This window comes from Rutidosis leptorrhynchoides, chromosome 4 (assembly GCF_046630445.1).
Source record: "Rutidosis leptorrhynchoides isolate AG116_Rl617_1_P2 chromosome 4, CSIRO_AGI_Rlap_v1, whole genome shotgun sequence".
Taxonomy (NCBI): domain Eukaryota; kingdom Viridiplantae; phylum Streptophyta; class Magnoliopsida; order Asterales; family Asteraceae; genus Rutidosis; species Rutidosis leptorrhynchoides.
Genome location: NC_092336.1, coordinates 508075224 through 508092455, shown reverse-complemented (window position 1 = coordinate 508092455; position 17232 = coordinate 508075224). Strand labels below are relative to the sequence as shown.

Sequence of the window (17232 nt, the reverse complement as noted above, 5' to 3'; positions counted from 1 at the left end):
AACAAAAACTAAAAATTTGAAGAAAATATACAAACAAACGAAAAGCTGTAAAATATTTTTCTAACTTTATCCCTAATTCCCATATCCAATTTTTACAGAGATTAACCAGTATTACTATTTCTTGTTTTGGATGATCTGTCATGAGTCCACCACCATCATGAATATCCATTATGATTTTTTTTAATTAAATCTTCAAAATCATTGTTCTTCCCATCTTCATATAGTCCACCTTTCTCTTTGTTTCTCTCCCCAATCACACATTTCTTTTTCAATCATCAAATCTTTAGAATCAAGAAAAATACACAAAACTAACCAAACAATCAATCCCTTGAAGATTCCATTCCACCATTAACCCACAAGTTTCTGAAGAACTTCACCACAAAACACCAAACCCATCTTGTTTTTCTTCATCAATCATCATTATTGTTGGTAAAAATTCAATCTTTTGTCATACCCAATTCAAAAAATTCATTTTTATTGGTACTTCTTCAAACCCTAATCACATTCGAAGAAATTAAACCTACCCCAGTTAGGTTTTTTTTCCCCCATTTTATTCCACGTTATTGAAGAAGTAAATATATATTATGAAGTCATCATCTCATTTGGATAATATCCCTTCAACACCTGGTAAATTCAAAATGGATAAACCCAATTATAACCAATTCAATAGATTCAGATGGCATTATTCATATTTAGCAAAGCTTACATTTTGGAGTTTTGTCTTTTTGGGTTTAATTTTTATTTTTTTCTTCAAATCACCACAATCATCACCCCCGACATCAACCCCATCATCAGATCTCTCTCGTAGATCCTTAAAAACCAGATCTTGGGGCGGACCCGATTGGGAAAAACGGGTCAAATCATCTTCCAAGATCCGATCAAAAACTGGGTTTTCCGTCTTAGTCACCGGTGCCGCCGGATTCGTCGGAACCCATGTCAGCGCCGCCTTGAAACGACGCGGTGATGGTGTTTTAGGGTTAGACAATTTCAATGATTATTATGATCCAGCCCTGAAAAGGGCTAGACAAGCTTTGTTAGAAAGAAGTGGGATTTACATTGTGGAAGGTGACATAAACGACGCCGTATTGCTCAAGAAATTATTTGAGGTAGTTCATTTTACTCATGTAATGCATTTAGCTGCTCAAGCTGGTGTTAGATATGCTTTAGAAAACCCTAATTCTTATATTCATAGTAATATTGCTGGTTTTGTTAATTTACTTGAAGTTTGTAAAAATGCTAATCCACAACCTGCTATTGTGTGGGCATCATCTAGTTCTGTTTATGGATTAAATACCAAAGTACCCTTTTCCGAAAAAGACCGAACCGATCAACCCGCAAGCTTATACGCTGCTACGAAAAAAGCCGGTGAAGAAATCGCGCATACGTATAATCATATATACGGTTTGTCATTAACTGGTTTAAGGTTCTTTACTGTTTATGGACCATGGGGCAGACCAGATATGGCTTATTTTTTCTTCACTAAAGATATTTTGAAAGGAAAAACGATTCCGATTTTCGAATTGGCTAATCATGGTACGGTTGCTCGTGATTTTACGTATATTGATGATATTGTAAAGGGTTGTTTAGGTGCTTTAGATACAGCCGAAAAGAGTACAGGTAGTGGTGGGAAGAAAAAAGGTGCTGCACAATTAAGAGTGATTAATTTAGGGAATACGTCGCCTGTTCCAGTTTCGGATCTTGTTAGTATTTTGGAGAAATTGTTGAAAGTGAAAGCGAAAAGACGTGTGATGAAGTTGCCTAGAAATGGTGATGTACCCTTTACTCATGCTAATATTAGTTTTGCACAAAGGGAATTTGGGTATAAACCAACAACGGATCTTCAAACGGGGTTGAAGAAGTTTGTGAAATGGTATGTGACTTATTATGGTTCGGGGAAGAAGAGTGATCATTGAGAATACATCGATGAATATAATGATGATGATCGTATGGTAAATTTGTTCTTGAATTGTTGTTCGTTTTGATATGATTGTTTGGTTTATCTTATACTATCTGAACAAATTATCTCGTTTTTGGCTGGCGGAAAAGAAAGATCACAGGATCAACGAGATTATGTTTTGATATTTCTAAGTTTTGTGGTCCAACGGGCGCGTTTGATGTGTATTAAAACTAGAGAGATTTAAGAACTTTATGTATGTTCTTAATTAACTCTCATGGGAATGTAATTTGTTGTAGCATTATTATTGTAGGATTCATGACTGATGTAGCACATTTGCTTTTGATTTGGTGGACTTGTATCATTTCATTAAGTTTTAAATAAATAGAATACTATACTATATAGTTTCAATGTTATGAGGTTAGAAACTAGAAAGCTTGTTCAAAATTTTTTATGGTTGTTTATTGATGCGCATTTTTAAAACTACTTTAGGATGTGACTAAATATGTTGAATGGGGAACTCTGTTATCAAGTAAATTTGACTTTGATTAGAATGTTGCTACTTTTAGAATGTGTGGTACGAGTAGTGCTTTCAAGATCTCTAGTGACGATTTGTGGAAAATGAAATGTGTCGCAAATTCTTTGGAAAGAAAACTCTATATACGGGTGATTTGATGATCGTCATTGTTTAAAAACGATGTCGTATAACCGATTTGGTCCCTTTAGCGTCTCAAGCCCTATTTTCATTTTATGATGATGCATTTCCTTTGGTTGATAAAGGTTTGTACAAGTCTAAAGCAATGTTTGGTATGCTATTGACCCATTTGATGTCATATCAAAATTTTTATTTTATAAAATCTTCATGCCTTTTTGGTTAGATTTCCTTTCAGGTGGCCCGTTTTTCAGGTGGAGGCCGTCGGTCGCATTTCTTCCAGCCGGTTGTTTTTATGCCTTGGTCCTGGCGGTTCTTGGTAACCGGATTCCTTTCCAATGGTTTATTCCAGGAGGTGCTTTGTAGGCTGCTGACGGTTTTATGTTATTTGTTTGTTGTTAGTGTAGCCATTAGCCCATTACTTAAGTTTGTGTTGGACTATTGGTTATAGCCTTGGTTTTATTTTGTTCACTTGATTAAACGGGTTTTCACCCCGTCAGTAAGTGATATTGAGATTGTCGGAGGAAAAAGATATCTTTTATCAACTTTTAAGGTGTATTGAACAAATCTTTGACTACACACATTAATCTTAACATTAAGAATACACATAAACTTTTGCGTAGTAAGCCTCATTCTCTCTCAGTTTAGACCATTTCCTATGGTGATACATCATGTTGTTGTGCGAGTTGACAAGTTTGTGTGAAAGAGGGTTATGGTTAATGTTGTGAAACATAGATGTGAATGATGTACCTATTCACTTCCACACCAATATCCATCTCAACATCAGGAACATCAGCACCTTTGAAATCAGCTACACCCTCATCGACCAAAACCGAAGGTAAAACGCACTCCTCTAAATCTGAAGCTCGGTCAACGTTACCATTGCCAACCACCACAAAGTACACCACCACGGCTTGGTAGGACCCAAACTGATTCAAATGCACAGTTGAAGCCGTGCAGGTGTTATGATGCACAACAGGAATATTACCAACACCATCGTCACGTTGAGCAGCAACACCGAGCATAACAGATCTATCCGTCCCCCGAACCAAGTCATGCGAAAATGTTAAGGCTAAATCTGCCTTCTATCAGAGTAGAACCCTAATCGATCAAGCAATCACAAACACACACAATAATAGCCGAGATATAAACACAGGAATTAAAAGAAACGACACGAGAATTATAGTGGTTCAGTTTCTAGGTGAAACCTACATCCACTTTGGAACTAGAGAGTATTATTATTAATTTGGAGGTGATGATTTACAAGTACAATGAGAGACTATATATAGACTAAGAAAAGAACAATAAAAGTCGGCCCAACCAATTAGGGTTGGCCAGACCCTGACTTGGTCACCAAGTAAACTCCAGGCCTGTTTTTATTGGGCTTAAATACCGAAGCCTACACCTCAACAATCTCCCACTTGGAGGCTTCGAATAACATCGATCTGCACTCTTGTACTTCTGCAATGCAAGACTCAGCTCATCTCTTCTCTCTCTAGTTCCTGCCTTCTCTTCAATGTTCCTGAAGGCCAGTTGAAGCTATGCACAGCTTCAACTTATCCAGCGTTACTGGTTTGGTGAACATATCTGCTGGATTCTTTGAACCTGGAATGCTCTCCAGATTAAATGTTCTCTTGCTTATCCGTTCTCTGATAAAGTGATACTTCATGCCAATGTGCTTCGTCTTAGCATGATAGACTGGATTCTTTGCTAACTTGATTGCGCTCTCATTATCACAATATAAGACAAATTCTGTCTGTTTGCTGCCCAGTTCTTTCATGAATGTCTTCAACCACACTAGTTCTTTACTGGCTTCAGTCAAGGCCATGTATTCTGCTTCAGTAGTAGATAGAGCCACGCTCTTTTGAAGCCTAGACATCCAACTCACTGCTGTTCCTCCTATAGTGAATACATACCCGGTGGTGCTCTTGAAGGTATTATTGCATCTACCCAAATCTGCATCAGAATAACCCCTGAGAGTAGTATCCCTGCCCTTGAAACATAACCCAACTTTAGGAGTACCCTTTAAATACCGCAGTATCCACTTCACTGCTTCCCAATGTTCTTTCCCCGGAGCTGACATAAAGCGACTAACCATCCCAACTGCATGTGCTATATCAGGTCTTGTACACACCATAGCGTACATTAGACTACCCACTGCGGATGCTGATGTTTCGCGAGGTGTATATAAAATACTATTAAATTTTACAAGAAAAATACTATTAAATACGATACAATTTTACACAAGATATTTATTTATTTAGAGAATGGATATACTTAAACCTTGCTACAACACTTATAGGCAGTGTACCTAATCGTACAGTAGTGTAGTTTTTAGTAAGTCCGGTTCGTTCCACAGGGAAAATCTTTAAACAAAGCTTAACGCTATATTAGTTTACTTTTATAAAAATACAAATATATATATAAGTAATATTTTTATTATAAAGGGGGGGTTTTTACCGTTTAATGATCGGTTTGTCGATTTTAAAACTTTAGTCGCAGTTAAAACCAAATGTAAAATATTAAAAATAAATACAAGACTTAAATTAAAGCGTAAAGTAAATAACGATAATGAAACTGTGAATAATAAAAGTGCGATAAAATAAACTTGCGATAATTAAAAAGTACGATAATTAAAAGTGCAATTAAATAACAATAAATAAAAGTGCGATAATTAGAAGTGCAATTAAATATAAAATAAAGGAAATTAAATATGAAATAAAAGAATTATGCTTATTTAAACTTCCGTAATCATGATGTTTGACGTGTTGATTTTAGTTTTATGCCCATGGGTTAATTGTCCTTTGTCCTGGATTATTTAATATGTCCGTCTGGTTTTTGTCCATAACAGTCCATCAGTCATAAATATAAAGTGCAAGTGTCCTCGTCAAATTATCCTTATACAACAACAACAACAACAACAACAACATTACCCAATCCAACGAAAGTGGGGTATGGGGGAGGTGAGTGTAGACAATCATTCCTCGTACCCTAGATTAGAAGGAAGTCACTACTCCACCCGCGGGTATAGAACCCGCGCCTAGATAAGGTCGTCCCTCCCTCTACTCTAGCGCAAAAGAGATTGCTTCCTAAAGGACCTCCGGCCCGAAGAGCTCATAAGAACGAAATAGACAGGGCAAATGATACGTACCTGTACGAGTAATGAGCGCCTAGCAAGAAGCAACCATACACAGTAACCATAAAGGGGACACATATAGCAGTAATGCACAACAGTAGGGCAAAGAGCATGAATAAAATAGTGCACATAACCATTTAATTTCAGGTAGACATACAGACAAACAAGATATATACATATACATATACATATACATATACATATACATATACGCACCCACACAGACACACACATCGATGTATATATACCACACGAAAAAAAAAAAAAAACTCATGCTTAAACATAAATACATATAGATACATTCGTAGATATATATACCTAGGTACAGATACAAGACAGACAAACCTACATACACCAATACATGCACTTAGATACATAGATACATATATATAGAGATACAAACATATACATCGGTACATATATATAGCCTAAAAACATATACATAGATACAAAGGCATATAAACCATGTAGAGGGGTATAAATAGTGTGGTTATTGAATATCTGGTTATAGTTATATATGTAGTTGTATAATAAAAGTAACTAACACAATGAAAAAAAAAAAAAAAAAAAAAAAAAAAAAAAAAAAACCTACTCAATAATTCTAATTCTACTCCTCCACAGGCTCCTATCAGAAGTCATGTCCTCCGTCAGTAGGAGCTCTTTCATGTCAAGCTTCAATCTATCCTCTATCCTACGTCTAGGTCTACCCCTTCTCCTTACGCCGCCAACGGCGAGGGTCTCGACTCTCCTAACTGGGGCTAAAAGTGGGTGCCTCCTAACATGCCCAAACCATCTAAGTCGTCCTTCCCTAAGTTTGTTGATGATGTTCCCAACTTCCAAATTCTCTCTAAAAACTCCATTTGGTATCATATCTAGCATGGTCTTACCACACGTCCATCTAAGCATCCTCATTTCTGCCACCTCCATCCTCCTCTCTTGGGCCTTCGTCATTGGCCAACACTCTGATCCGTACAACATGGCTGGTCTAATTGCCACCTTAAAGAATTTACCTTTCAGTTTAAGTGGGACCTTCTTGTCGCACAACACCCCTTTCGCAGCCCTCCACTTCAACCATCCTACTCGTATACGATGCGTCACATCCTCATCTATCCTTCCCGAAATGTGAAGCATCGAGCCTAAATATCTAAAGGACTCTTGCGGGGGTAGAATCTGATCCCCAATTCTGATATCCACTATATCGTCGTGTTCCTCTTCGCCCCCCTTGAAATCGCATCTAAGGTACTCCGATTTAAGTCTGCTAATCCGTAGGCCATTTGATTCTAAGGCGATCCTCCATTGCTCTAGCCTCCTGTTAAGCTCATCCTGAGAATCCGAAACTAATACAATATCGTCGGCAAAAATCAGGCACCATGGGATGTTGTCTTGTATCCTATGAGTCAACTCGTCTAGGATCAAAGCGAAAAGATAAGGGCTAAGGGCAGATCCCTGATGTAAACCAACCTCTACCGGGAAAAACTCCGTGTTTCCTACCGTCGTACGTACACGAGTCTTCGCCCCCTCGTACATATCTCTAATAGATCTTATATATCTACTTGGGACTCCCCTAGCATTAAGAGTCTTCCAAATCAGCTCACGCGGGACACAATCATAAGCTTTTTCCAAGTCTAAGAACGCCATGTGTAGGTTCTTTTGCTTTTCCCTATACTTCTCCATAAGGCTTCTAACTATGTGAATCGCTTCCATCGACGAGCGTCCTGGCATGAAGCCGAATTGGTTCTCTGAAACCTTTGTCTCGCGTCTGAGCCTCGTCTCGATCACTCTTTCCCAAAGCTTCATAGTATGACTGAGTAACTTTATGCCTCTATAGTTACTACATAATTGCGCATCTCCCTTGTTCTTGTAAATGGGAATAACCTCACTGAGTCTCCATTCCATAGGCATATTTGCGCTTCTAAACGTCGTGTTGAAAAGGTTTGTCAACCATCTAACCCCATCACCTCCTAGGCACTTCCACGCCTCAATCGGAATTTGGTCTGGTCCTACTGCTTTGTTTCTCCCCATCTTTCGTAGGGCCAATCTAACTTCCTCCTGATTAATCCTCGTGCAGAAACAGTTGTTTTGAAACTCCTGAACCTCGTGGGGTTCACCGTTCCGCTCTGGTCTTCCCCTACCGAAAAGGGATGCAAAATATTCTTCCCATCTTTTCCTAATAAGGTCTTCTCTCACTATACTTTGCCCTGCTACATCCTTGATATATTTGATGTTACCTAAGTCCCTCCTTCCTCGCTCCCTAGCTTTGGCTATCCTATATATGTCATTAGCTCCCTCTTTAGAGTCTAGTTTTCTATACAAGTCTTCATATGCTTTGTCTTTTGCAATTGCTACGGCCTTCTTAGCTTCTCTTTTAGCTTCTTTATATCTTTCTTCTACCCTAGTTCTCTCTTCAGGTGTCCCTTCTCCAAGAGTAATGAGCTCCCTAAACCTCGTCTGCTTTAACGCGACTTTCGATTGGACATCGTCACTAAGCCACCACGACTCTCTTCTACTCTTATGGGCTCTCGATGTCCCTATAGCCACTCCTAAGGTCTCTTTTGCCACATCTCTGATAGTGGACGCCATGCGATTCCATATCTGGTCTGCGTCCGTAGGGGCAACGTAATCCTCTTCTACACTCAATCTATTAACAACAATCGCTCTAAAAGTCTCCGCATTCGCTCCATAGAGGTTCTTCCAAAGGATTCTAGGTTGTACAGCCCTAGCCCTCCTGCCAACTCTTCCCCTAGTGACTAGGTCCATGACCAGCAATCTGTGCTGGGAGGAGCACGTCAAAGCTGGAAGGACCTTACAGTCCTTACATGTCCTAAGTTCCCCTTTACGAAGAAGCAAAAAGTCAATCTGGGTGCTGCGACCCCCGCTATGGAATGTGGCTAACTCAGCATCCCTCTTCTTGAAGAAAGAGTTTGCTACCACCAACTCGCGGGCAATGGCAAACTCAAGAATTGAGCGCCCCTCTTCATTTCTAGGACCAAACCCAAAGCCACCATGGGCTCCCTCATAACCTTCTGCCTCCACTCCTATATGTCCATTCAGATCACCACCTATAATCAGTCGATGGTCGGCTGGGCACCCCCTCACCACCTCATCTAACAATTCCCAAAAACTCTTCTTTTCCGCATCACCTAAACCTGCATGAGGTGCGTATGCACTAATGACCGTGAAAGTCTCCTCCTTAATAATTAAACTAACCGACATAATCCTATCGCTAAACCTGCCCACGTCAACAACGTTATCTTTATGTAGTTTTCCTAAAAAGATACCTACCCCGTTTCGTGCTATCCTAGAACCCGAGTACCACAACTTATAGTCCTGAATCTCTATCGCCTCTTCACCCTTCCATCTAGTCTCTTGAACACATACTATGTCTACCTTACTCTTAAGAAAGGTATCAACGAGCTCAATCCTCTTACCAGTCAAGGTTCCTATATTCCAACTACCCACTCTAATCCTACCAACGGTGGCTACCCTACAACCTGCTCTAACCCCTCTAGGCCTACCCGCCCCTAAAACAGGAGAACATGACCTCAAGTGACCATAACTATGCGAAGGATCTATGTTACTTTGTGCACTAAAAAGATGACCAAGTACAAGCTAAACAATATGAATAAGATAAATTCGTATAAATTGTAAATTATAATATTTAGAACTAAAAAAAGGATATATAAATGTAAGTTATACTATAATATAAATTACAACTAGGCGGTATATCAATAAAAGAATAATATATAATCCAATATAGTCAAATAGGAGAGAAAAAAAGGAAAAAATATATATTCCAAGTGTAACAACTAATTGGGGACTTAAACTGTAACAAGATTTTAATACTTTGTTTAATAATTACACCAGGATGTCGACTGAGTGTAACCCAAGGTTTTAATATTTTGTTATCAATTATACCAAGTGTCCTTGTACATAATTTCACCCCTGTTTTAATTATTCTAGTGGCTATTAATCCATTCCCGTGTCCGGTTAAATGAACGATTATTCGTACATATAAAGACCCCGCCCATCGTGTCCGATCGAGTGTATATGGTAATTTATAGGGACGCCCAATTGTAAATCTTTATATTAACATTAACAAACTATCATTTAGTTAAACAAATATAAAGCCCATTAATAGCCCATAGTCTAATTTCCACAAGTGTCGTTCTTTTGTCCAAACCCCAATTATGGTACAAAGCCCAATTACCCAATTTTAGTAATTAGCCCAACATCATGATTACTTCGGATTAAATAAGCATAATAATAACTTAGCTACGAGACATTAAATTAAAAAGGTTGAACATAACTTACAATGATTAAAAATAGCGTAGCGTTACACGGACAGAATTTCGACTTACACCCTTACAATATTCGCTAACATACCCTTATTATTAGAATTATAATTAAAATTAAAATTAAAATTAAAATATAAATATATAATACGTTTTATGAGAGAAGAAGAAAAAGGATGATAAAAATGATCAGAATTCGGTTGGCTTTATAGGGAGTTTCAGAACTTGGGGCTCCGCGACTCGCGGCCCTTTTTGCCTTCAAACTCCGCGAGTCGCGGAGTTTGCTTTTACAGCTCACACAAGTTTGACTCTTTGTTTACCGACGGTTTTAAATATTTATATAATATATAAATAATTATAAGAATTATTTAAATATTATATTATATTTATGTGCATAGTTGACTTGTAATTCTTAGTCCGTTGCGTCGAGCGTTGAGAGTTGACTCTGGTCCCGGTTCCGGATTTTCGAACGTCCTTGCGTACAATTTAATATCTTGTACTTTGCGTTTTGAATCTTGTACTTTTGTAATTTCGAGACGTTTCTTATCAATAATTGGAATTGTAGCGACCCGACCAAATCATGTTTGACGGTGCCGTCTACTTAGGTCCCGTTACGTGGTCATAAGTCTTTAAGACAAAGTTTGACCAAAATATGTCGCCTTCATTTCAAAATAAAGATTGTTCCCAAAGTTTACAAGAATTGTTCAACCAATAGTTAAGTTACAACGTTATAATACGAATGAAATCTAGGCGACACGGTTTAAAGTAAAGTCAAAAGACGCTCCATGAAATGCACATATACTCGACATCCAATGCAAGTATCAAATAATGAGCGGAAGCATGTATCATGTATCGTTCAAGGACCTGAGAAAAACATAGAAATCTGTCAACGAAAACGTTGGTGAAATCATAGGTTTAAGTAAGTAAGTACAAGTGAACCACAAGATTTGCATCAATGAAATAATAGTAATACATTCCAAAAGTTTGTTTCACGAGCACCCAATTATCAATGCTTAACATTTCCTTCCATTGAACCCCATCACTTAGTGCTAGAACATACACTGTTTCTCGAAAATATATTTCATTCGTAAACGGTAGCGAACCGTTTGAATGAGGGTTTGTCAAACCCATATGGATCCATACAACATAAGTTCTCGCTTACACCCGGCAAGTGTAACTAATGATAATCGAATTGAGGATTTTGTTCTAAACTCGTATGTAGAATGTTTGTTTTCCTGTACTTGTGTTCACTTAGTAAAAGAAATGTTTATGTTTTCTCATCCCAAATGTAAGTTCAAAAAGAGTAAAAGTGGGACTATGATCTCACCTTGAGTGCACGAGTAGTAAAGTACTTCACAAAATAACGTGTGCGAAGGATAGTGCTAGTCTTGACCTAAACAAATAGGTCGTATCAATAACGGTAAACACGATAGGTCAAAGATGTTCGATTAGTCCTATGGCTCGTTACGACTCGATTATTTAGCATGTGAAATCGAATTGCCAAGTTTCATGCAAGATACAAGTATATAAATAAGTTAGGAAGGTTGCATAATCATTTGGTTAAGTTTGACAAAAAGTCAAACTTTGGTCGGTCAAAGTCAACGAAAGTCAACACGTTCGGGTCGGGTTCCGAACTATTTTTCTGAGGTTTTTAATCCTATATGAACATGTTAGAACAAGTTTCATGTGAATCGGAGGTCCGTAGTATGCCAAACATTTTTCGTAATTTGGACATGGTGGTCAGAGCCTGACCAAGGCTTATGTCGCGCCGCGGCAAGGGGTGTCGCGCCGCGACATAACACATGGTCTGGTGTCAGGTCGTTTTCAAGGTTCAAGTCTTGGTCAAAACTTCAAACAAACGCAAAACGCAAACCGCAAACAATTAGAAGACGTATCTTATACCGTTGGAAAGCTCTTTTGACAAGGAACACAACTAAACACAAATCCCCAAACAAAAACATCATTTACAACAATCGAATTCTCGTCATGTGATCAATAAACGCTCATTTCAAAGCCTCAAGTTCATCAATATGCATTTTAAGTTCCGGGAATCCAATTTACACATATGATATGCCGTTTTGAAGGTAATGAAGCATACATTACAACTAATCACTAACAATTAACATTCCATGGCATTCAAGCATCCAAAAATTCATTGCAAGAACTAGCAAACCCTAGTCAAACATCTCAAAATCAATAATCATGTTTTTGGAGTTTCCTTAATCAACCTATACATCAAATTGAAGCTAGTGATGCTAGTAACACAATTAAAACATCAACTTTCAACATCTAACAACATATGATCATCCAAAATTCAAGAACAACACACCAAAATTCAAGTTCATGTTAGTTACACTAAAACAACGAGATCGAGCATATAAATCATATATTCATGTTAGACTTGAGCCATAGACACTAATTAACACTTTTATAAGTTAAAAACATCAAGAACACAAAATCTAGTGATTTTAGAAAGTTACCCAAATGAGATGAAGTTGGTACCAAAATGAAGAGGATGAAGAGAGGATCACGAATATGTAATTTATTTGGTTGCTAGCTCCTTAATCCGGATTTAGATGATGAATGAATGAATTTGGATAATTGGGTGTGTGTTCTTGCTAGAGAGAAAGAGAGAGAGATGGAGGTGGAAATGAATGGGTGAAAGGGGTTGACCCTTTGACCTAGTCAAAGGTTTGATCCCTTGTCAAGTTTAGTCCCTCAACTTTCGTTCGGGTGCGGGAATTACCTAAACGAGATAATTTAAAACGCGTATCAACGGGAGATGTTATAAACATATAACGGACTTTATATTAGTATAACGGAAAAGTAAATGGAAAAAGGCGGGATGTTACATTACCTACTCCTTAAAAGAAATTTCGTCCCGAAATTTAAGTAGGCGTAGTAGTCGTTGTTTCTTCCTCGAGATCTTGCGTTTCTGAATTCACAAATAGATGAGGATACTTCCTTCGCATTTGATCTTGTCTTTCCCAAGTAAACTCGGGTCCCCTTTTGGCGTTCCAACGGACTTTAACAATCGGGATTCGGCTTTGTTTCAATGTCTTGACGGAGGTGTCCACAATTTCAACCGGTTCCTCCACAAAATGAAGTTTGTCATCAATAGTAAGTTCTTCGAGAGGGATGACGATATCGGGTTCGGCAAGACACTTTTTCAAGTTAGATACATGGAAGGTAGGATGAACGGAGTTCAATTGAGGCGGAAGATCTAAACGATAAGCAACGGTTCCAATACGCTCCAAGATTTCGAAAGGACCAATATACCGCGGATTTAGCTTCCCGCGTTTCCCAAAACGGATTACACCCTTCCAAGGTGCGACTTTTAACATTACTCGGTCACCGATTTGAAATTCAAGATCGTTGCGTCGTTTGTCGGTATAGCTCTTTTGACGACTTCGGGCCGTCCTAAGCCTATCTCGGATTTGAACGATTTTCTCGGTGGTTTCGTGAATGAGTTCGGGTCCGGTGATTTGCACGTCGCCTACCTCGGCCCAACAAAGAGGTGAACGACATTTGCGGCCATATAGCGCTTCAAAAGGTGCGGCCTTTATACTCGCGTGATAACTATTATTGTAAGAGAACTCGGCGAGAGGTAAGTGCTTGTCCCAAGCTTTTCCGAAATCAACCACGCAAGCTCGTAACATGTCCTCTAAGGTTTGAATTGTACGTTCGCTTTGTCCATCGGTTTGAGGATGATATGCGGTGCTCATGTCTAAACGTGTTCCCAACGCTTCTTGCAATGTACGCCAAAATCTAGAAACGAAACGGCCATCTCGGTCGGAGATAATCGATAATGGTACACCGTGTCGGGCTACGATCTCCTTAATGTAAAGTTGTGCAAGTTTCTCCATTTTGTCCGTTTCTTTCATGGCAAGGAAGTGTGCGGATTTGGTGAGACGGTCAACAATAACCCAAATGGTATCATAACCGCCCGTCGTTTTTGGTAGCTTGGTGATAAAATCCATCGTTATCCTTTCCCACTTCCATTGCGGGATCTCGGGTTGTTGAAGTAATCCGGACGGTCTTTGATGTTCGGCTTTGACTTTGGAACATGTCAAATACTTGGAAACATAAGTAGCTACGTCCCTTTTGATGTTCGGCCACCAATATAGTTGTTTAAGGTCGTGGTACATCTTATTGGCACCGGGGTGAATCGAGTATCGTGACTTATGTGCTTCATCTAAAATAAGGCTTCGTAGATCCCCATAACTAGGCACCCAAATTCTTCCGGCGAAATATCGGAGTCCGGTTTCTTTAACTTCGAATCGAGAGGTGAGGACGTTCAAGTGTTCGAGAGAGATGTTTTCATCCTTGAGAGCCTCATCTTGGGCTACCCGAATTTGGCTATTAAGGTTGGTGTGAATGGTGATGTTTAAGGCTCGGACACGAAGAGGCACCGCTCTTTCTTTTCGACTTAAGGCATCGGCTACTACATTTGCCTTCCCGGGATGGTAACGAAGCTCGCAATCGTAGTCGTTTAAGGTTTCAATCCACCTTCGTTGTCTCATGTTTAGTTGCTTTTGATCGAAAATGTGTTGAAGGCTTTTGTGATCGGTGAAGATAGTACTCTTGGTTCCATAAAGATAGTGTCTCCACATTTTAAGTGCAAAGACAACGGCTCCGAGTTCGAGATCATGTGTCGTATAGTTTCGTTCATGAATTTTGAGTTGTCGAGAAGCATAAGCAATGACTTTCGTTCGTTGCATCAATACACACCCAAAACCATGTTTTGAGGCATCGCAATATACAACAAAGTCATCATTGCCTTCGGGAAGTGACAAGATAGGAGCGGTGGTTAGCTTCGTTTTCAAGATTTGGAATGCGGATTCATGTTCGGTCGCCCAAATGAATTTCTTTCCCTTGTGAGTCAATGCGGTTAGAGGACGTGCAACCAAAGAGAAATTTTCGATGAATCTACGATAGTACCCGGCGAGACCCAAAAATTGACGAATGTGAGTAGGAGTAGTAGGAGTCTCCCATTTGCTAATGGCTTCGATTTTCGTTGGATCGACTTTAATACCTTGGTCACTTACAACATGACCAAGAAATTGAACTTCCTTTAACCAAAATTCACACTTGGAGAATTTGGCATAAAGTCGTTCTTGTCTCAAGAGTTCAAGCACAAGTCGGAGATGTTGTTCGTGCTCTTCTTCATTTTTAGAATAGATCAATATATCATCGATGAACACAATAACGAATTTATCGAGATACGGTTTGCACACGCGGTTCATAAGATCCATGAACACCGCCGGTGCGTTAGTGAGACCAAATGGCATGACGAGGAATTCATAACTACCATAGCGAGTCCGGAAAGCGGTTTTAGAGACATCTTCCCCCTTAACCCTTAATTGATGATAACCCGAGCGGAGATCGATTTTCGAATATACACAAGACCCTTGTAGTTGATCAAAGAGGTCATCGATGCGAGGAAGAGGATATCGGTTCTTAACCGTCAATTTATTTAGTTCACGATAATCAATGCACATTCGTAGGGATCCGTCTTTCTTTTTAACAAACAAAATCGGAGCGCCCCAAGGTGAATGGCTAGGTTGGATAAAACCACGATCAAGTAGTTCTTGGATTTGACTTTGCAATTCTTGCATTTCGGATGGAGCGAGTCTATATGGTGCACGTGCTACGGGTGCGGCTCCCGGAATAAGATCGATTTGGAATTCAACCGGTCGATGAGGTGGAAGACCCGGCAATTCGTCGGGAAATACATCGGAAAAGTCACTAACAATTGGCACATCATCGATATGCTTCTCATCGGACTCGACTTTCTTAACGTGGGCAAGGATCGCAAAACAACCCTTACGGAGTAGTTTTCTAACTTTAAGGCACGAAACGAGATTGAGTCTGGTGCAACTCTTATCGCCATAAACAATCAAAGGTTCACCATTCTCGATAGGAATTCGGATTGCGTTAAGATCACAAAGGATGTGAGATTTCGTTTTGACTAACCAATTCATACCGATTATTACATCAAAGCTTCCTAGTTCCATGGGTATCAAGTCAATTTCAAATTCCTTACCCAAAATGTTTAACGCACACCCCCGGTAATATGTGTTGGCACTTAATAGTTTCCCGTTAGCCACTTCAATGGTATAAGTGGTATCTAATGGAAGAGGTGGAGTGCTAAAAGAATGAGTCAAAGTCTTGGATACAAAGCATTTATCGGCACCTGAATCGAATAAGCAAGAGACATAAGATTTGTTGAGAAGAAACGTACCCGTGACTAGTTCAGTGTCATCCCGGGCTTCCTCGGTGTTGATGTTGAAAGCTCGGCCGCGCGTATTGGTATTATCTTTCCTTTTCGGGCATGCATTTCTATAATGACCCGTTTGACCACATTCGTAACAAGTGCCCGTCTTTGGTGCATTGGGCCACTTTCGAGCAACGGGAGTGGCACTTTTACAATCGTTGGCCTTATGACCAACTCCTTGGCACCGGTGGCAAATTAACTTGCCACATTCACCAAAGTGATGTTTGTTGCATTTGTTGCAAAGAGGTAGGTTCCCGGCATAACCCTTCTTGCCGTCGAAAGTGAAAGATTTCTTGGCAAAGTTGTTGTTGCTTGATTGGGAGGGTTCCCACTTTCTTTTGTTGCCGCCCGATTTATCCTCGGCCTTAGGTGCCGGAACTACGATTTCGTCAACCGTTTCAATTAGTTGGCGAGCCATGTTCATAGCGGCTTGATGATTAGTGGGTTTGGATGACATCACCCCTTGTTTGATGCTTTTTGGAAGACCGAGCATGTAGAGCTCAATCCTTTGAGATTCGGGGTTAACAAGATTAGAACACATCAAGGATAGTTCGGCGAAGCGTTGATTATAAGCTTTAAGATCGTTTCCGACCGCTTTCAAAGCTCTTAGTTCTTCCTCAAGTTTTCGGGTTTCTTCGCGCGGAAAATATTCGACAATCATCTTTTCCTTTAGATCGGCCCAAGAGAGGGCATGAGCTTCATCGGTACCCACCGATTGAACATAGGTGTTCCACCATGTTAGAGCAATTCCGGAGAAAGTGTGAGTGGAGTATTTGACCTTGTCTTGGTCCCGGCAACCGCTTATGCTAAAGACGGCCTCGGTTTGTTCAAACCAACGAGTAAGCACAACCGGTCCCCCGGTTCCATCATAAGTGTGGGGTTTGCACCCCATGAAAGCTTTGTAGGAGCACCCTTCGCTAGAGTTACCGGCTCCTTGGTTGTTGTTGTTGTTGTTGTTGTTGTGGTTGTTATTATTATTGT

General features: G+C 39.6%; 1 protein-coding gene across 1 annotated transcript; it reads left to right on the top strand.

The window, feature by feature from the left end:
• Positions 1 to 223: 223 nt before the first annotated feature.
• On the top strand, positions 224 to 2304 carry LOC139844826 (UDP-glucuronate 4-epimerase 3-like). Its single transcript, XM_071835056.1, has one exon. The coding sequence runs from the start codon at positions 585 to 587 to the stop codon at positions 1911 to 1913; it is 1329 nt and encodes a 442-aa protein (XP_071691157.1). The 5' UTR covers positions 224 to 584; the 3' UTR covers positions 1914 to 2304.
• Positions 2305 to 17232: the final 14928 nt, after the last annotated feature.